This window comes from Lutra lutra, chromosome 4 (genome assembly GCF_902655055.1).
Source record: "Lutra lutra chromosome 4, mLutLut1.2, whole genome shotgun sequence".
Lineage (NCBI taxonomy): Eukaryota > Metazoa > Chordata > Mammalia > Carnivora > Mustelidae > Lutra > Lutra lutra.
In genome coordinates this window covers 62,679,445-62,700,670 of record NC_062281.1, presented here as the reverse complement: position 1 = coordinate 62,700,670, position 21,226 = coordinate 62,679,445, and the positions used below count along the sequence as shown (strand labels likewise).

Below are 21,226 nucleotides of genomic sequence, written 5' to 3'. Positions count from 1 at the left end.
CTCTATAACGGCATATTTTATTCAGCCTTAAAAAGGAAGGGAATTTTGACACCTGCACACAACACGAATGAACCTTGAAGACATTATGCTAAGTGAAATAAGTCATTCAGAAAAAGACGAATTCTGTATGGTTTTACATGTATGAGGTATTTAAAGTAGTTAAAATCATAGAGACAGAAAGCAGAATGGTGGTTGCCAGGAGCTAGGGGCAGGAGAGTAGGAGGAGGTGTTTAATGTATAGACTGTTTTGAAAGGTGAAAAGAGTTATGGAGACGGCTTGTACAACACTGTGAATAGATCTACTACTACTGAGCTATACATTTAAAAATGATGAAGGGGGTGCCTGGGTGGTTCAGTCGGTTAAGCATCTGACTCTTTGTTTTGGCTCAGGTCATGATCTCGGGGTTTTGACACTGAGCCCCGAGTTGGGCTCTGGGCTCAACAGGGAGTCTGCTGGAGACTCTTTCCCTCTTCTTCTCCCTCTGCCCCTGCCTCTCTGTCTCTCTCCAAAATAAATAAGTAAATCTTTAAAAAATGCTTTAAAAATGACCAAGAAGGTAGAGTTTACATGGTATGTACTTTATCACAACTTAACATAAAAATGAATTAGAAATAAAGAAATGTACCTCTTAATTATTCATTGAATAACAAAGAAATTACTATTAATTTGCTAGAAAACTAAAGTACTGGGTACCATCTACTATTTCTTTTCTAAAAAAATTCTTTTAATGGAGTCTTAAATATATACTAGAAATATACACAAATGAAATAATATATCTGGGATCTGCTTTCAAAAATAATCATAGGACAGAGCAGGGCAGTGGAGGGATGTGGTGAGAGGCAGATACAGGAAGATTCACTAGGATTTGACATTGTTAGTTTAGAAAGGTTACAATGAGTTTCATTATACTATCCCATCTCCTTTTCTATATGTTTAGAAGTCAGTATAATAATTTTTTTTTAATATAGAAAAAATACTCACTAAGATAAGACTGGTTGCATTTTGGTGATGAAACTATGGCTATTTAATTTGAAAACTTACAGCACACTCAAGCCATATTATAAAACGTCAAAAATTTTTTTTAAAAGTCAAAATTACAAAAGCCTGGCAGAGTTCCTCAGCCTATCACCATTTATTGTAAAGAAGGTACTAGGCCTTGCTTGGTAATCCTTACCCAGGCTTAAGTGAGCTTTAGAATATACACAAGAATCTATGTCAGACACTGCTTTGCCTGTATTAACTCGCCTAATTTTTATCACATGGGATGTTCGCTTCCAGAAAACCAGGGGAACTTCTACATTTATAATTGAAGCCACAGGACCTCCGTCTCATGCACTGAGGAATGACGGTATCACATTGCAATGCTGATCGGCTGCGAAGGAGAATTCCCAGTGTAATTTAAGAATAGCGGTAACCCTAGAAGCATCTCATTTAGGGCCTCTGGCATTTATGTTTTGGTTGTACGGCTCCCGTGGATCCTGATTTTTTTTTTTTTTCTCATCCACAAGACTAGTGTTATCATTCGACATCCTATTATTGGCTATTTCTAACTAGTTAAGTGATTATTGCTACTGGAAGAGAATGCCTGTCATGAATAACACAAGGAGACTTGTTTCTTTCGTAATATTGTTATTCCTTTGGAGATCTTGTGGTTTCATTCTTTGTGGATTTCTAGTGGCATTCCTTCAGAACAGTCGTGCCCCAGGGAAAGACTACTGTTGAAGAGTTACCCCTTCTCTCCCAGCAGCCCCCTTTATTAATTTATAAGCTCCCTGAAAGCAGGAATTGTGGCTAGCACCACTATATATACAAATATATACTAATTACAAATATACACTATATATACACATTTGTTCCATATATATATATACACACACACACTATATATATATATACTATATAATATATATATACACAATATATTATATATACAAATACATACTATAAATATATTTGCTTAAGAAATTATGGAAGACTGACGAATAACTTATTAATGTCAGGCCAGGAAACAAATAGTGTCTCAGGCAGGAGAAGGGTGGGTAATCAGGTGTGCGTCTTGGGTACTATAGCCTGTGTAACATAGGAAATTTTGTGTGTGCAACTTGAGAAGGGTGCCATTTGCTAGTACAATTTTCTGAATTATTTCATGGATGTTTTCAGTGATCATTACCCACAGCTAAACTACTGCCAGAAGGATAAGGTACTAAGTGCCTCCTATTATGACAAATTCTTTTGACAGAGTCTTAAATCTGGGGTAGTCCCAGCATGGAGACCACACGGTATTAGCAGGGCACCTTAGCCAATAGGGACGTCACGGTGAATTCCTCTAGGTCCCCGCTGGTGGGGGGCAGTGGGTAATTTCTTACATGACTTTTGCTTTCTTCCAGTAACCAGGTGGAAGTTCATGCTTCTCAGTTTTTTTTTTTGCCCATTTATGTTGAGAAATATTGTAGTTGCAACTGCATTGCTAATTCCATTATTTGTATATATTTGGTTTTTTTTTTTTTCTTTTTAAGATTTACTTGAGAGAGAGTGCATGTGTGCGTTCACAGGGGGAGCAGCAGAGGGAGAGGGAGAGAGAATCTTAAGCAGTCTCCCTACTGAGCACAGAGCCTGATATGGGGCTTAATCTCATGACCGTGAGATCATGACCTGAGCCAAAACCACGACTTGGATGCTCAACTGACTGAGCCACCCAGGCGCCTCTGTATATGATACTTGATCTTAACTATCTTTTAAGTAAGTGCTGCAAAAAATATTTGAAGGGTCATATGCACTCATCCTCAAGTCTCACTCCCTAGCTTCAAATGGCAATTTAATCTATTTTTTTTAAAGATTTTATTTATTTATTTGACAGAGAGAGATCACAAGTAGACGGAGAGGCAGGCAGAGAGAGAGAGAGAGGGAAGCAGGCATCTTGCTGAGCAGAGAGCCCGACGTGGGACTCGATCCCAGGACCCTGAGATCATGACCTGAGCCGAAGGCAGCGGCTTAACCCACTGAGCCACCCAGGCGCCCCGAATTTAATCTATTTTTAATGTCAAACATGAATCACCCTCCACAACTCCACCCCCCACAGGCAGAACTGAGCCTGACTTAAAATTATTTTCTTAACCCATTTTCACTTACTGTCTCAAAAATTCTACTTCTCTGTGTGTCTCAGAGTGTCCATGGTCCTTTAAGCCTCAAAACAGATAGTTTAAAGAAAACCTATTTATCTCTGCTTGGGTTTTTAGAACAGGAGCTAGAATGTTTCTCTGAGTGTAAAAATAAAAAAACTTTCTTCTTTCTCTAGAAATCTTAAAACTAGCCATTCAACTAACCATAAAAATATCTTCCTTTTATGTAATTGTATTAAAAGATACCTCCCTACATTTTTAGTTTTGGCTTAAAAATGTCACAAGTGCCAAATATTACATCAGATCATGTATAGTCCAAAGAGAATAATAATCTCATTTCAGTTTTACTATAAGAATAAAAAATAGTGCCAAATATTAATAAGGATGCAAGTTTTCTTTTTTGCTTAGATATACCAGTAAAGCATTAACAGAAAAAATTATTCTTATTTAAAAAAAATTTTTTTTTAAAGTATGCTCTACACCCAGTGTGGGGCCTGAACTCATGACCCTGAGATCAAGAATCACATGCCCTACTGACTGAGCTAGCCAAGCACCCAAAACTGTTACTATTTAAAATGTAACTCTGGTTCCTACTGACATACCCTGGGGCATTTGCCTTTTTATTCCTTTCCTTTTACTATCTTATTTTTCTAAACTGAAAAGCAGAAAAAATAATGGTAAGATAAACCAAGCAAGCACAAAAGGCAATAGACGTTTGTCCGATTTAAATTCTTTAAAGTTGAAACCTTTAAGAAATATTTTAATACCCAAGTCATTGTTCCAATTTTTTAAATTTTTTAAAAGATTCTCTTTATCTATTATTTGAGAGAGAGAGAGAGCTTGAGAGGAGTGAGGTCAGTGGGAGAAGCAAACTCCCTGTCAAGCAGGGAGCCCAATGTGGGACTAGATCCGGGGTCGGACCTGAGGATCATGACCTGAGCCGAAGGCAGTTGCTTAACTAACAGAGCTACCCAGGGGCCCCACCAATCTTATTTTTTTTTAGATTTTATTTATGTAAAATAAGTGGGTGAGGGAGGAGGGTGGGAGAGAATCCCCAGCTGACTCCACATTGAGCTTCAAGTCCACCACAGGGCTTGATCTCAGGACCCTGAGATCACAAACTGAGCTGAAACCAAGAGTCTGACACTTAACCGAGCCACCCAGGCACCCCTATTGTTCCAATTTTAGATAGTCACGGCATTCTGAATTAGTAATTGGGTTCTACAAAGTACCTATGGTGTTGGGGATTTATTTTTCTGAAAGTTAAAAAAAAAAAAAAAATATATATATATATATATACACACATGTAAATCACATATATAACATATATGTGATATATATGTGTGTTTATATATATATATATAAAACTTTTAAATTTTTATCTATTCTATTTTCAGTTTGTAAGCACATTTTAAATATATGCTAAATGTCTTTTGTGTCTTTCTTTTTTGAATGTGTGCCCCATTATATCTATGAGATCAAATCTATACCAACTCCTAGCAATTGCTATTCTGCTTTGGATCAAAAATAGAATACATCATATTTAAGAAAATGCTGTTTAAAGAAATAATCTTAGGCTAGAAAGAGTTACTAGAAGATGGTTCAACTATTTCAAAAGCACAACTAGTTCTTCAGGATATGGTACTTGGATTTTGAATTTGTAGAACAAAGGATACGGTTCCTAAACCATAAATGCCCTGATCCTATGTGGGCACCTAAGCCTCCCTTGGCAAGCAATCATTCCGTTGTAGTGGCCCAGTGAGGTGTGATGATAACAGTGTGGACAGGTTTAGGAGGATTTGTTGGTCAATGGGAAAATCTTGTAAAGTATGCTCAAGTTGACAACACAGCTTTGGGAAGCACCATCCAGATGAACACAAAAATACCTGCTTGGGACCCCTTCAACAAGTCCTTATTTAGAATGCTAAGCTTGCAGCCACAAACAAGGCCTGGATGTCATTTAAAATAAATTCTCATTCAGGATCTTTTGTTTGGGGGAAAAGAAGCTGAAAAACAGGAATGGGCACTCTGAGTACAGGAGGGACCTATTTTCCCGGCCCCATGCTGGCTGCTCACAAGGGAAGGATTAAAGAGAAGATTAGGAAAATTAACTTCCTTATCTGAGAAGAGAAAAAAAAATTATGCAAAAATGTTATTTCTTTCAAAAAAAAAAATCACTGAAAGTGTTATGTAAGTGGTCTATATAACCTGTGAGACCCAAAGTTTCCACTGTTTTCTTTCCACCTGTCTAAAGTCATCAATACCATCAATGGAATATTAACTTCTTGCAATTTTAGAAGCTCCTATCACTGAACAGCTGGCATAAAATGCCACCTATTAGGAGCTGGGTGTAGTTCTGAAGCCAATTAAGGAATAATCTAGATTATCATGAGAGAGTGTATACATGTGAAAAATAAACCATGCTTGAACTATTGACTGAATGATTAAAAAAGAACAAAACAAAACCAAACCCAAACTTGTGGTGGAGCTAATCAGGTCATTTCTACTGATTAGATATGTGACACCCAACTGCTTTAATTTTCTCCTTAAGAGACTCCCTTTCAACTTCGTGAAAATAATACCCACGTGGAAAGTAAGAAAAAGAACTTCACCATTCCAAAGATTAATTTTGATTGTGGAGAAAGCCCAGTGAATCCCAAACATAGGACAACTGCCAAGAAATGGTACAAAGTGGGAGGAAAAAGAAGAAAACCAGAGCAGACCCAGCCAAATTGGCCTGGACACATAAGGACCCACACAGAGCCAGCAAAAGCCTCAAGAGCTAATCCAATCAAAAGACCTATCTAGATTTCATCTGTAACCACTCTCCTATCTCTCTCTTTCCTCGTGTTACAGCCATTTTCTTAGGCCTTTATTATTTCCTACCAGGAGAACTGTGATGATCTACTCTGCTATCAGGCTAGTCTTCCAAATTGTGTAATTCCATCAGGTCCCTCTGCTGTTTTTTTTTTTTTTAAAGATTTTATTTATTTATTTGACAGACAGAGATCACATGTAGGCAGAGGCCAGCAGAGAGAGAGAGAGAGAGAGAGAGGAGGAAGCAGGCTCTCCACCGAGCAGAGAGGCCGATGCGGGGCTCGATCCCAGGACCCTGAGATCATGATCTGAGCCGAAGGCAGAGGCTTTTAACCCACTGAGCCACCCAGGTGCCCCCCTCTGCTGTTTTTATACTGTCCGTGGCATCCCCACTCCTACAGCACAAAATCTTGGCACTCAGTGCTCCCTGCCGTCCTCCTTTGGGGGCAATGGACCCATCACAAGACTAGATTATGTTCCTGCTGTTGTCAGTTAATAGATGTGCTCCCTGAAGCTGATCATTTAATTTTTCTGAGACCCAGTTTTCCCACTAGAAAAAAAGAAGAAACCAGCTGGATAATAAATGTGAGATAGGTGTGTAAACTCTATAAGCTCAACAAAGGTATGGTATTTTTATCGCCATTTCAATACATTATGTGCTGCTCATCTTCTGCTAGTCCAGTCCTCTAGATGTATTTTACAGAAGGATCTCCAGCCATTTGGCCTATGGTTTCCCTAAATGGTTATCTTTTGCTTCCACCTCTCCCTCTCTGCTACCTGCAACAACAAAATACTGCCTCTCTGATTGTCCACCCCCCTCTAAGAATCCCCAAGGAAGCAAGAGCTCTTATTGATGGAATGCCTCTAAGTATTTTTCTAGTTGGTTTAAACTGTTCTCCCAGCAGTGCTGTGATTGCTTTCATTTTGTAGATGGAAAGATTAGGACAGCAAGTGAGACTCGGAGAAACAAGGAGGCTATCCTAAGGCCACAGAATGAGGGAAGTCCAAGGCTGGTGGGGGCAGGTCAGTGTTATGTGTGGAAAGCTGTGATCTGTGCTCATTCACTGTGTTCCCTTTCACAGGTCTGCAGGAAAATAAGGCCACATTCAATAAGGTAGCAGGAATACACATTTCACCGCCCGCCACTTACGAGGAAGGGGCTGGCAGTGAAAGGAAGAGAACAACTGTCAAGATAAGGACAAAGAAATGAATGGAGGAGGATCTTTCAGCTGGACAGCCCTCTGACAGTCAAAAACACTATCTTTTTGAAACAAAAAACTAAAAGCCTTTTGTTTGGAGAGTTTGGATTGTGGGTCATTCCACAGTATCTAAAAGTTCTGCTTGGAACCATGAATTATTTCATCATTTCGGTCTAACCCAGCATTGATATCTAAAGAAGAAAGTAATAAAATCAGGAAACCATGCTCTGGGATTGAAATGGCCACTGGTTACTCTGCTGCACACCTGTCACATTGCCTTTGGGCACTGCTCTGCTGTGGTGAAAAGTGTGTTTTGGGCTTCACTCATTTATCGAATAGTTCTTCACTGAGAACCATGGTTGCTATGGCCACCTGTCCACCCAAACTCACTCTCTGTTTTTTCCCCGGCATACAGCTAGGCCATTTCTGCTTTCCCAGCCTCCTTTGCCCCGGGCCATGTAAGCAGAAGTGTGTGCCTCTTCTAAGCCTGGTTTGTGTAGCCTTCTGTTCTAGCTCCCTCTGCTTTTTCACTCTGTGGGTTAGAAAGCTGATGACAGTGATCACAAAATCCTAAGAGCTAGACGGTGAGATGGCACAACCATGATCTGTGTGACCAAACCTTACCTAAACCAAGTAACCTGGAAGATCCACTCGAGACCACTAAGAAAGAGACAAATTTCTATTGTCATGACATATCGGGCCTATTTGTTACAGCTGCTGCACCTACCCTAACATATTCATGTGCTGGCTTGTGCTTCAGTGGGGACCCAGACACAGACACATGATACCTGCACTGAGTTTACAATCTAGTTGGCCACAGTGTGTATCATTGAACTGTCCTGATGTCCCAAGGGCAGGAGCAAAATGAAGCACCACCAAGTTCAGAGCACAATCTAGAGTAGAGGCCGGCATGTTTTTTTTCTAAAGGGAGAGACAAAGATACGAAGCTTTGCAGTTCATAGGAAGTCTCTGACACATATTCTCTTTCTTCTCGCTCTCCTTTTTCACGATCCTTTAAAAATTTAAATAACGTTCATAGCTTGAAAGCCCAACAAAAACAAGCCACAAACCAGATATGGCCTATGGAATACGGTCTGTCAATTCCTGGCCTAGACCCTTAGTCTTGATTTTTAAAACCCAATGGAAGAAAAATACTTCATGATGGACGAAATTTATGTGAAACTCAAATTTAGGAACTACAAGTAAACTTTTACCAGAATACAGATACATTTATTCATTTGCCTATTGTCTGTGGCTGTTTTGCACTCCTAGGGCAGAGGTGAGCAGTTATGAAGGCATATGGCCCATAAAACCTTCATTTTTGGTAAAGGGTCAGCTAATAAATATTTCCCAGCCTCTGGTTCGGAGCTTCCTAAAGAGAGATTATTCTGTTTAAGTAACCAGATACTCTACAACCCAAGGAGGACATTGTGTGTCTGCTACTTTGGTGCTATGCCAAGAATTCGGCATCTATACCAGCCACCCCAGAAGAAGATCATCCCTCAAAAGATTTTGTTGGAGTTTAGTGTTTCTCTCTGAAACACTAAAGGTAAGGGTAAGAACAGCAACCTATACTGGTTAACAGCCATGTTCGAATGAAATTGGCTCTCTCAATTGCTGTCAATTTTTTCTCTACTCAATGTCCTAAATGATTAGTCAACGCTCACTAGGGAGGGCTTAGTTGATTTAAATTCACACTGGTGATTAGCAACCTTCTAAAAGTCTGGTGCATTATAAAACAAATGTTTAGAGAGTGGATACATGATCAATCAGTGACACATGCTGTTTTCATTATAGGGTTATTGTTATTAATAAGACATAGTGCCAGGCTCTTTTGATTCAGGATACAACTTAGATCTTTCTTCTCCTGGCTTTACCAAAATATATTTGACACAATTGAATTCTTAAAACAATTTGGCAAGTCAAGTCACCAATTTTATAGATGAAGAAACTGGACGTCAGTGTGAATAAACAATTTACTCAGGGACAAAGAACTGAAAAGTCCGAGCTTGGATTTGAGTCTAGATCTATATGAATTCAATTCTGATGCTTTCTATCTCATGATAGGTGGATCTCCATTGGTACTTCATAAACTTAAAGACCATAGGACATATTACTCCCTGGCCACTACGTCCCAGATTCAAGGTTGTGTTTTGTTGGTGGTTTTGTGTTTTTTTTATAGTCAAGGTTCAATCACACTAAAACAAAATTAGTGTTTAATTTATGTCAGACATTTGGTCTCTAACCCTTTGAGTTTCCTTATCTGTAGAAAGGGCTTGGTAATAGCAATTTCAGAGCACTAGTGTTGAATCAAATGAGTATTGGGTACATAGGAAATTCTTAATAAGTAGGGCCTATAGTTAAAAATGTTATGTTTTATGTTATCTCAAGTGTTCATGTTTAAGTTTTTGTGTAAAATGAGGAGTGAGGCTCAATATCTTTAGGACCATTTCTAGCCCAAATCCATGAGACACAGGTGTTAAACAACAATAAAAATAAGGTATTGAAACAATGAAGCCATTGGCTATAGGTATCTTGGGGAGTCCTCCCACAAGAAGGGAACCAGGCTTGTGACATCAGCCCAATACTTACTTGGAATGTAAGTTTGGGGTATATGATTTGATATTAACAACAGGATTATATTGTCTAATTTAACAAGGGCATTCAATGGAAAAAAGATCATGATTTGTTTTCTTCAAAACTGGGAGATATGGATTAGTTTGAAAGCAACTTTTAAAAATGCATTAAACAAAAAAAGCTAGGGTAGACATGATTAACAACAATCTAATTTATGGTAACACACCCATGGGCTTCATTTTCATGCTAATATGTTCTTTCTTTTCTCTTCCCTAGCCAGACCTGTCATGTACCTAGCACCCTTTTTGTTCCCATCACCTTTGTTATAAAACACTTCCTTATAATGCCCAACATGCCTGCTTCCCACAGCTAGGATTACATGGAAGGTGGGACATTCTCAAACTTTTTTGTACATATTGCTGTAACATGCCCGAATTTTGCATTATATCAACCAGATCCTGTATCCCCTTACTGAATGGCCTACTCATTGAGTTGCCTAAGCTACTGTGACTAAGCTACTTCTCAAGTATCTGGTTCCCATAGAGACAGAACAGCTATCACATTGTCAGGCATTCATTTCTTTATATGCCTGTAGAGTAAGGCCCAACCACATGCTCCCTTAACAATGCTCAGAGACACCACCAAAACTATGCTCCGACAAAAAAGGCTTGCCCTTCAACTGCTTTAAGACTTCTCTCCTTAGTGAAAGGAATGAAAGGGAGGCAAGGTGTTCGGATCAGCTTGGCTATTATTATTGTTTGGAAGAATCCTTGTTGAAACACATATTTTTACAAGGTGTGATTATCAGATTTGAGAGCAAATTCTTCCTGACTCTAAAGTTCTCTAATAAAAAGAACATTAAGCAAGCCTCCTTGCATGCCACAGGCTACAGTTCAACATCCTCAGCAATGTGTCTTTAGAAGGGATGCCTCGCGACATTGAGACAACAGGTGTTCAGTGCAAAAGAGGTGTTCGCAAACATTGAGTATGAAATCATACTAAGAGTGTCTGAGGACCTTCTGATTCAGAGCTGTGTACTGCTGACGCTAAACCTGTCATCTGAAGACCTGTCCATTCCCACATGTCCCAGGCTCACCTTCCAACCACCTTCTTGCCTGGTCCAAGTAGATGTCTTCCTCATCTCAACAAATACACAACTAGCCTCCCAGCTGCTTAGGACAAAAACCTGGGAATGTTTTTTTCACTCCCCTCTATTACTGCCCACCAGTACAAGCCAAGTCCTTTACAAATCCTATTTTTCTACTTCCAATACAATCCAAAAGCCAGTGAGTTCTCTCCATCTCTACTGCTAGTACATCGGGTCACCCCAATACCTCCTTTCAGTTCCCCAACCCTCTTTCCCCATCATTGTTCTCCACACAGAGCCAAAATAATTTGAAAATCTAAATTAGATCTTGTCATGTCCTCCCTTGAAGTCCTTCAGTAAATTCTTCTGGGATGTGCAATGAGATTAACCCTCTTGACATGCCTTGTACTTGCCCTCATCCTACCACATATCCTGACTCTGCATCTTCATCACTGAGCTCAGCCACACTTGCCTCTAACATCAAACCGTTTCCTCCTTCTGTGCTCACTGCTTTCTCTGCTTAGAACTCTCTTTCTCCTGATGGCCACATTATCAACCAGCCTCTTTTATTCTGACCTCTGATTCAAAGTCATACTCAGGAAGACCTTCCCCAAACATGCCTTCCAAGGTTACTTTCTTCCCAACCCCTGCCAACTTATAAGTGAATGGTTAACTTACATTTAAATATTTCAGATCACCCATAATAAAGAATATATATACATTTGGTTTTGAAAATTATAGGAGATAAAACTTTTTATCATATGCTCTAGGATGAGAAAACTAAACAAAATAACAAAATACTATTGATAAAACCTCAAAATACTGATGGCTGATACTTTTAAAAATAAAATTTGTGGTACTTGTAATGCTTTGTTTAGATATTGTTGAGGGTCTGGATGAAAAACCCTAAGCTGCCAGTGGTTTCTAGGTTAGGTGTGAATTCCATGTGAAAACCAATGATTTATGGCCTGGGATTGACACAAGGTCATTAGGTCATGGGGATGCTCACCGCCTCACCCAAAGTTGGTCCCTTTCAGTGGTGAACAGAGCCCTGATCAAGACAGCTCTCTTTGCATCAATCTCGCCCTTAATGAGAAAGCTTTCAAAGATTCGACACTTTCTGGATGGTTTTCAAATGCTGGTGTTCTAAATGCATGCTCATTTCAATGCTTTCTTCCTTAAGAGTTAGTTGTAGGGACATTAAAATGGTTTGATTAAGAAGATCTTCAGGGTTCTTCCTACTAATGATACATTGATATTTCAGCTACTAATCCTTAGTTTGTTAAGCAGTAGTCTCGTGGAAATACTAGTAATAATATTCATAGAAATACTAGTAATCATATTCATAGAAGGAGGAAGACCAAAACATGCCACAGCTAATATTTATCGAATCCTTATTATGTGCTAGTCACAGCGTAGAGACTTTCTTTGAATGATTGAGTCTATGGCTTTATTTTTTCTTCTTAATAATAATCATACTGTACTTTTGTTCACTGTCTCCTTCTCATAGAAAATCTAACAATAAGATGGGGCATTTTGTGCTTTATAGATAACTTATTTCTGAATAGAAATTCAAAGGGTGGAATATTCCAGAATATGTTTGGTCTTACAAATGTGCATTTTTTCCAGCCTTTTTTGGGGGTGGGGGGTTAGGTGTATCTTCAGGGTTAAGATAAGGAAAGCTGCATTGTGAAGCTCAACTGATAATTCCTCAACTTTCACTGACAAAGTATACCTACGTGGTAGCATTCAATATGTATGTATCGAAAGAATCGGTGCCTGGATAAAATCTGTATCGAGACGATATGTTTTGTGGGTATCAATTTTAACATTTAGTTGTGATAAACACCTGGAGTCACCAAGACACAGAATTCACATCCTAAGGCTCTGAACCAATGGCTTCAATGATGTTAGACTTGTAAAATGATTTCTTTAAAGATTAAAAAAATGAAAAATACCATATTCACAGGATAACTTCAGAAATTACCTATCACCACTTTAAACAACACAGTTTTGGGACGCCTGGGTGGCTCAGTTGGTTGGACGACTGCCTTGGGCTCAGGTCATGATCCCCGGGTCCCGGGATCGAGTCCCACATCGGGCTCCCAGCTCCATGGGGAGTCTGCTTCTCCCTCTGACCTTCTCCTCGCTCATGCTCTCTCTCACTGTCTCTCTCTCAAATAAATAAATAAAATCTTTAAAAAAAAATAAAATAAAAAATAAACAACACAGTTTTTGTGTAGGAAAAGTTTATGAAACCACCAAGGAATAAATCAAAAAGAATTTCTCAGGTTTTTGAGAAGCCCAAAAGCAGAACATGGAGGCTGAACTTCTACTCATAGAAGGTAGTCTCTACTATCCTTTCTTCCTTCCTTCCTTCCTTCCTTTCTTTCTTTCTCCTTCCTTCCTTCCATCCTTCCTTCCTTCCTCTCTTATCTATCTATCTATCCATCCATCCATCCATCCATCTCACAGAGAGAGAGACAGTGAGAGAGGAACACAAGCAGGGAGAGTGGGAGAGGGAGAAGCAGACTTCCTTCTGAGCAGGGAGCCTGATGCAGGGCTCAATCCTAGGACCCTGGGATCATGACCTGAGCTGAAGGCAGATGCCCAAGAACTGAGCCACTCAGGCACCCCTGTAAAGTTCTTTTTTATATACCACACCAAGGTAAGTATTGTAACAACAGTATTTGTCCAATTGCCATTCAGAGGCCCAATCTTACATACCATTCACGTAATTTAGCCTCATGACAAAGGGATTTATAAAGACATTCATAATGTGTGTTTTGAAAGTAAAATACTAAAACTGCTAATCACTGAAGACAAGAACATGTAAAATACTTGCTCCACTGAATATATTATGAATAATAAAAGTAAAAGAATGGTGCAAATAAAAAAACCAAAAATTGTTCTATGTCTCTCTATATTTTATTTTTTCATCCTAGAACAGTATCCAAACACTTTTATTCATTAGGGTCTGAAATCAGAATAAATTTAATTGCATAAACTTTTTCTCATTTTTAAGGACCTAAAAAAACTCCTTTTGTTCATTTATTTGTTTTTACCTTACAAATATATTGGACTCTATTAATAAATTAAGACGTTCCCCTTTCATACTTTAGATTTATTACTTAAAGTTAAACCACATTCCCATCTGGACAAAAAACTCAGTTCCAGGCATATTTATTCTAAAGAAATTAAAAACTGATGTCTCTTGGTACTCACCCTCCCATATCTGTTGGCATAGGACCCAGTGAGCAAGGAATGGAAAACGATGATTGTCTCATCCAAGTCCCAGATGAACACCCTCTACAAAGGAAGAACCAAATCAATACGTCTTTCCCTTGGTTGAGAAACCTGTTATTCAGTGAACTTCAACATAAATAAGCACTCTTAAAATAGAAGACAGAAGAAAAACCTGAATTTACTGTGTTTTTAAAATACAACTGTTCCAAAGAGCATCCTCTAGCTTTTCTCCAGAGTATAGCATCAGGTGAGATATAAGAGAATAATCATATTAGTGACATCAATACAAACATGGGCAAGAAATAATAATATATGTCCTTTCTACTTCTGAAGTATATTCTTAGTTTACTCTTCTGAAAAAATGAACAATGAGCTAAAACTAGTCTGTTTATAACTTCTTGAGACAGAGAGAGGCCAATGAATTAAAACTCATACGTTTTTCTTACCTCTTCTGCTTATTAAGAAGCATTAAAATAGTGAATCTTATGTTTGATTTTCATCAAGCCAAGTATTAAAAAACTATACCTAAAACCTAAAACTTCACATCAACTATTCACCTTATGCTACCTTTGGACTGTTATCACATGGATGGGTTATGTATGACTCCTGTCTGGTTTTCTTCAGACTGCAGACAGTTAACAACTTAAGCAGACACATCACACAGGCTCTTGACATACTCAGGGTATTTGGAATCAGATTTACAGGAATTCACTTCAAAAACATCTTCGAGATACCACAGAGGCCTCCCAAGCCTACTTGTCTTCTTCCCCTTTCCACTCATACCAATATATATTCAGACACATGGGTTCTGCTGGGAAATTTCCATCTTTTCAGCCAAAATAATCATGTTTTCCACCATCAGATTTCACTGGGCAAAACGCAGAAACTAATTGCAGTGGATTCAAGGCTATGAAATCTACCCTTCAAGGTTTTATTTAATCCCTCCTGCTTTTGAACTCCACCAAAACAGGTCTCATAAGGTTCAGTTATGAACCATTCAGTTTAGAACATCCCAGGTTTTCCTTTCTCAATATATATGAGTGTGTCTTTAATTTTCAAAGTGGATTTTAGTAAGTCTTTTTAGTATGACACTTAATTAAAATGACAATGATATAGAACAGTATAAAAGAATTTTCCTCATGCAAAAGGATATAATTTACTATATTAAAGAGAAATAAACAGATGCTTTACATGTAGTTAAAATGGTAGAGAAAACAGAAGTTATTATTTTTAACTATAAGTAAAAGAAAAGAGAAAGAAAATGCTTTACTTATGATACAGAGAAGAAAGCAGTTACAAAGCATTTGGACATCTTGATGACGGCCATTTACATTACAGATGTCTAGAACCACCCTTTAACTACCAAGATACCTTGTTATTTACCAGGGCACTGGCAATGACATACCTCGAGGTCAGAATCCGGGGGAGGTGAAGGATTATTGTTTCTTCGGCCCCGTCCACGGGACTTCCCATCTGAACTTCGGCGCAATCGATCAGAATCTGAGTCTTTAATGGGTGTTGATGGGCTGTGGATTGTACTGTACTCTGTAGAAATACAGAAAGGCCTTTCATCTTTTGGTTCTATTACCATGGTGTCAAGATCAACCTTGTTTTAATTTTGGAGGAAGCTTGAAGAGTAAAACACATTTCATTCTGTTCCCTCTCGTTGCTGTTTACCTCCATTGATAAGTAATTTATGAGATACTGAATACCAAGAATCCATTCTTTTGAAAGAATGTGTGATCAGAAATGAAAAAAAAATTAACTGATAGTGCAAGATTGGAGGCTGTAGGAAGCTGCCTAGTTTTTCTTTGTGGTTCTCTATGATGAGACAAAGCTTATCCATCCCCACTTCCATGTATGTGTTTTTCTTTCATTCCACACAAGCAGGGCCTGGCCATACCAAGAGAGATTCACACAGGTGCCTTATCAGCCGCTCTCCCACCTATGAAAGGCTTCTGGTTCACAGAAAGAAAAGAAAAATCAACTCTGGGACAGGAAAAAACCGAATCCCAAGGCAGATGTTTCTTTGAAAATTTCAAAATCTCCTTTTCTCCCTCCTTTTACGTGAGAACAAAGGAGTGGCAAGATAAGGAAGAACAGACATATGGGCAATACCCATACCTTGAGAGCATTCATCACAGATTCTTACTGTATCTTAGTCTCTGAACAAAAAATCCCAAACAGAGAGCACATTAAAATTGCTCACCTGGGTAACTCAGAGAAATCACAGAAACAGTTATACAGAAACGACAAAATAAAGAACCACCCCTAACGAGCTACAGGAAGGGCTGAGTAGTGATGACTATAGAGTTGGGGTGGGGGCACTCTTACCCTGTTCCAAAATGAACAAAAACCCCTTATAGTTTCTTCTTTTCTCCAGTCCATGCATTAAACAATTTCTACCTCCCCAAAATGCTTTGCCAGATTTCTTTTCTGGATACAGTTTGGAATTTCCCAAGGTGGTATAAGGAATGATAATTCTTACTGAGATGTTGTTGATATTACATTTCACCAAACAGAAAAGTATTGAGAACAGCTGAATATCTGGTAGCCTCTGTTAATATACTATCATCCCTAACTGTATCCAGAAGGCCAGCCGTGTGTCAAACCATGTGGTCTCAGTATTACTTCCAAGTTTAAGGCTTAAGCCTTAGGAGGTGGGGTGGATAGGAATGGACTGCAACAGAGTAAATTCCACTTCTAAACCACATAGAACAGCCCTATATCTTCTGTTCAACTTTAAAATCCAAACAGATTTCTATCACTTTTGGATGAGACTTTTGCATGTCTTCTGCCATAGAAAACAAGACAGCAAACTTCTTCATATAAGCCAGTCATTGGGTCCTTGTACCCAGGAACCACCATCATAATGTACAAGCTTGTTAGTTAATTATGGCCAGAAAGTCCAAAACAACTTTTCACTACGTCAGCATATGTAGTACCATGGGATGCATTGTTGAGCTAACCCATCTTATAGAACTATCAAAATACAGTGCTGGCTGGTCAAAGTTTAACATTCTCCAAATCCACATGTGATCCTTTTCTTACAGAAGCAGAGGACTGTGGCATCCTCTCCTCAAAACGTTCGAAGCCAAGCATCTGCCTTCCATGTTTTATAGAGGAATTAGGACCTCTGAAGAAATACATATTTTTAAGGAGCTCAGAGAATTCAAAGTTGTGTTTTGAAGAAAAAGTCTTGACCTCCTTCTTCTTTAAAAACTCTGCAACTATATCTCTGTGCAAACCTGGATAGCCACCATCTGAGACAGAACACATGCCAATTTCTTTACCAGTGTCAAAACAACATTTACTTTGCAACTGGCATAACTGGCATCTAAATTTGACTCATACTTCAAGTATTTGACTGCAAAGTCCATCTTCAGTTGTGAGTTCTCCACCTTTTGCGGTTCATATTTGAGAAGAAGCTAAAAGATGTGAAGCAATGTATCATATTATATCATGTCTTTTGCTTTGACTTCTAGCTAGTTTAGGGCGAATTTTTTCCTCCAAGTGTTTCATCTTGCCAAGGTTTTCTTACCCTAGATTTCTCCTATGGATTACCCATTCCTTTAGTTTTTGGTGTATATTTCTTTATTCCTGTGTTAAAACCCAATTAAATCTTTTTAAAAATGTACTCCATCTTTCTTTTTTTTTTTGAAATAAAAATGAATATTAAATTGATTACTCAATTCTATAAACCTATCCCCAAAGAAACTAAGTTCAATGAGCAAAGTATACAGGTAGATTTCTTAATTATCTTATCTAAAGATTTTCCACGTGGAAAAAAAGCCCTAAAATATGGACAATCTGATACCTCTAAATATTAAAACACACACACACACATACACCCCTTATAGGCCTCAACTTATTAGAAGTAATATAAAAGTTAAATGATGCAAGCTAGATTTTAAAAAATCTCTTCCTCTTTGTTCTATGAGGTGGGAATAAACACTTCTATTCTCCTAACCAGTTTTCCTGACTCTATTCTCCTTCCTTCTATTAGTGTAAAACAACTCAACAAATAATTTTATCTTCTAATCCACTGAAATCTCATGTTTCATTAAAATCCTTTCCAAATTATTCAACTTTACCCCCACTGAGATAATGAATGTGAAAATAGAAGAGCATTTATTCCATTTAACAAACAATGACTGCATGCCCATACTATTTCAGGCACTGTACCAAGAGCTTGAAGTATGATGATACCATACAGATATGGTCTTTTTGGAGCTTAAAATTCAGAGGAAGGCACTGATTTATGAACAAAAATAAGAGATTAGAAAACAATAGAGAAAGGGTCATGACATGAGAAAGGTAGAGTGCTGGGAGACCATAGAGCAAGTCCACATAACTTAGATTTACAGGATTATAGAAGTGTCCTGAAGATGAAGAACAAACTGCTTCCAGTAAAAAATGGAATATAAATGTTTTCCAGGCAGGGACATGAGCATGTGTGACAGTGGAGAAAGAGAGAAAGAGAGAGGAGGGGAGAGGAGAGAGAATGTCAAAGAATTGGAAAAAAAAAAAAATTAATCTGACCTGATTCTACAGAGGAAGAATACAGAGATGAGGCGGATTGGCAGGCAAGGAATTTAAGAATGTAGGGATGAAATCAAATTTCCAACTTAGATGGTTCTAGCTCCACTTTGGGGCAGGTGCTGGAGGCAAGTCAAGAGTGAGAAGCAGAGACCAGCCAGGAGGATAATTCAGCGGGCGATTGGTGGCCCATGTAGGTAGTGGAGATAGGGAGAGCTACAGATACAAGGTGTCATTGGGAGGGAAAGGAAGAGAAAGAGGGAAGTCAAGGATGACACTGATGTTAGTGGTTTAACAACAGGGAAGGTGAAGGTATAAGGCACAAGGCATGGGTTTAGGAAGAAGGGATTATGGGGAAGTGTGCAGATGAGAATTCACATTCAACTTTGAACGTACTGAACTTGAAGAGTCTGTGGTATTCAAGATGTCCAGTAGGCTGCTAGACTGCTCTGAAGCTGAGGAAAGAAATGTGGGCTGGGTTTAGGTTTGGAAATTGATGCCATACATAATATGATTAAAGATATGGGTATAATTAAAGACATGGAGAGTATGTAGAGGGACAGGCAGAGAAAAATGGGTAGGACATGAGGAAGAAAACAAAGGTTAGTGTGTTGTAGAGGAAAGAGTATGTCCCGAAGGAGAGAGTGATCAATAACTTCTGATCAGCCAAAAGATAAGCTAAAGTGAAGACAGACTCCAAGAGTACTTGGAGATTTAGAGTCGATGAGGTCTTTGGCACACATGGCAAAAGTATAGATTTGAGAAGTATTGAGGTGGTGGACTAGTGGGATAAAAATGAGATAGCAGAAGGTAGAAGAGTAAACAGGGGTTGTTACTGAGACCCTATAATGGCCAAATTCAATAATTATATTTTAGTTCTTAGTCTTATTGTACTTTGCTGTGACTGTGCTGACCACTGGCTCTTCTAAACTGGGTTCCATTAGAGTAACTGACTTCTCGTCCTCCCACTTTTGCTTCTCATCCTCCCACTCACACTATTACTTCCATCCCTTTAGAGTCTCTTCCTCTACCCAAAGCTTAAATGTTAGTGTTTCTGTATTAGTGATACTCAAATTGATCTGGGACAAAATAAGAAGCTTGTATCAGGATGTTAATTAATGCGATGCTTCCTTCATCAAAAGTCTTGCTAAGATTAAAAACAGAAGTTGAAATACACAGTGTGCTCAGTGATGCTGTTGATTATATTTTGAAGCAAATCCTCATGTCACATGGACTATTACTAAACAAAGTGGATAGGTAGCCAGTTGGTGGAGTATATCTTGAGCAGCAGTACAGGAGAATTTTCTCTATGGCTCTCTTATCTCACTACAAGCTCTCAGCAGTTTGTAGTATTTGTAAGAGGGATTTCAATGATAACTTCAAGGCTGATGATTCTAAAGCCTCCGGATCTGTTGACCTGAACACCTCAGTGTTAGCTAACCCTCTCTACCCGAATACTCCATGGGCACCACAACTAAAGCTGTCTCCACATGTAAGAGCCTCCTTCTCTCTTAATGAGTCTGCTTAATGGTACCAACATCTACCCAGTTTTTTAAGCCAGAAATTACTTGTTAGCTCCATCATCTAGACTAAGTTTTGTGGATTTTACCTTTTGAATACTTTTTATTTCAAGTTCAGGCTCTCATCATCCCTGCCTTGATTCTTGCAACAGGCGGCTTTCAAGCTTACTACCCATAACCTTTCAATTACCACCTACACCAACATGACAGAAAACTTTAAAACTCTTCAATGCTCCAAACTCCTAGGGTAGAACAGGAAGGGCAGTCTAGATTTTAGGATTTTAGGACACTGAGCTATGGACTCAACTGCTATGTTTCAAGTCACAATCCCACTGCTTATGAGAAGTATAACTTTGGATAAGTTAATTACCTTTTGTATGAGTCAGTTTCATCATCTGTAAAATCAGAATAAATGAGAAAAGTAAAACCAATATACATATATAAAGGTAGTTAGAACTGGTGCATGACACTAGCACTCTACTATGTTAGCTACCTTGAAACACAGAGAAGTCCCACCAAGTCCAACTTCTCTCTCCCCTTCATACTCTCCACTTCAGACAGTCACACCTAATTTTCTGAGTTCTCTGAACATGTCATGCTCTTTCATGACATTGAACATGCTATTCCATTTTTTTAGAATGCTCTTTCTTTATACTTACTACCCCTCCCCAGTCTGTCTGTGAAATTCCCATGAACACCTAAAGTTCACATATGTTCTTCATGAATTTTCTATCTAAATCTGAGTCCCTGTTTTACAGTTATGTTTATCTCTGTTGTAGGGTTATACAATATTTGCAATCATTTATGTCCATAGTAGATAACAACTTGAGTTATTTTGAGCAAATATCCATTACTCCCGCTTTTAGAGGAAAGAAGCTGTTAAAGGGCTAGTGTCCAAAATCTATAAAGAACTTAGCAAACTCAACACCCAAAGAACAAATAATCCAATCAAGAAATGGGCAGAGGACATGAACAGACATTTCTGCAAAGAAGACATCCAGATGGCCAACAGACACATGAAAAAGTGCTCCACATCACTCGGCATCAGGGAAATACAAATCAAAACCACCATGAGATACCACCTCACACCAGTCAGAATGGCTAAAATTAACAAGTCAGGA

The 21,226-nt window shown here is 38.5% G+C and overlaps 1 protein-coding gene across 13 annotated transcripts in view; it reads right to left on the bottom strand.

Moving 5' to 3' along the window:
• EYA1 (EYA transcriptional coactivator and phosphatase 1) overlaps positions 1-21,226 on the bottom strand; it is a 361,580-nt gene that overhangs the window by 67,333 nt on the left and 273,021 nt on the right. For all 13 annotated transcript variants that reach the window (XM_047727622.1, XM_047727623.1, XM_047727635.1 and 10 more), the window contains 2 exons: positions 15,452-15,591; positions 14,026-14,109 (listed from right to left, as the gene is read on the bottom strand). In XM_047727622.1, coding sequence (XP_047583578.1) covers positions 14,026-14,109; positions 15,452-15,591 — 224 coding nt within the window. The remainder of the gene's footprint in view (positions 1-14,025; positions 14,110-15,451; positions 15,592-21,226) is intronic.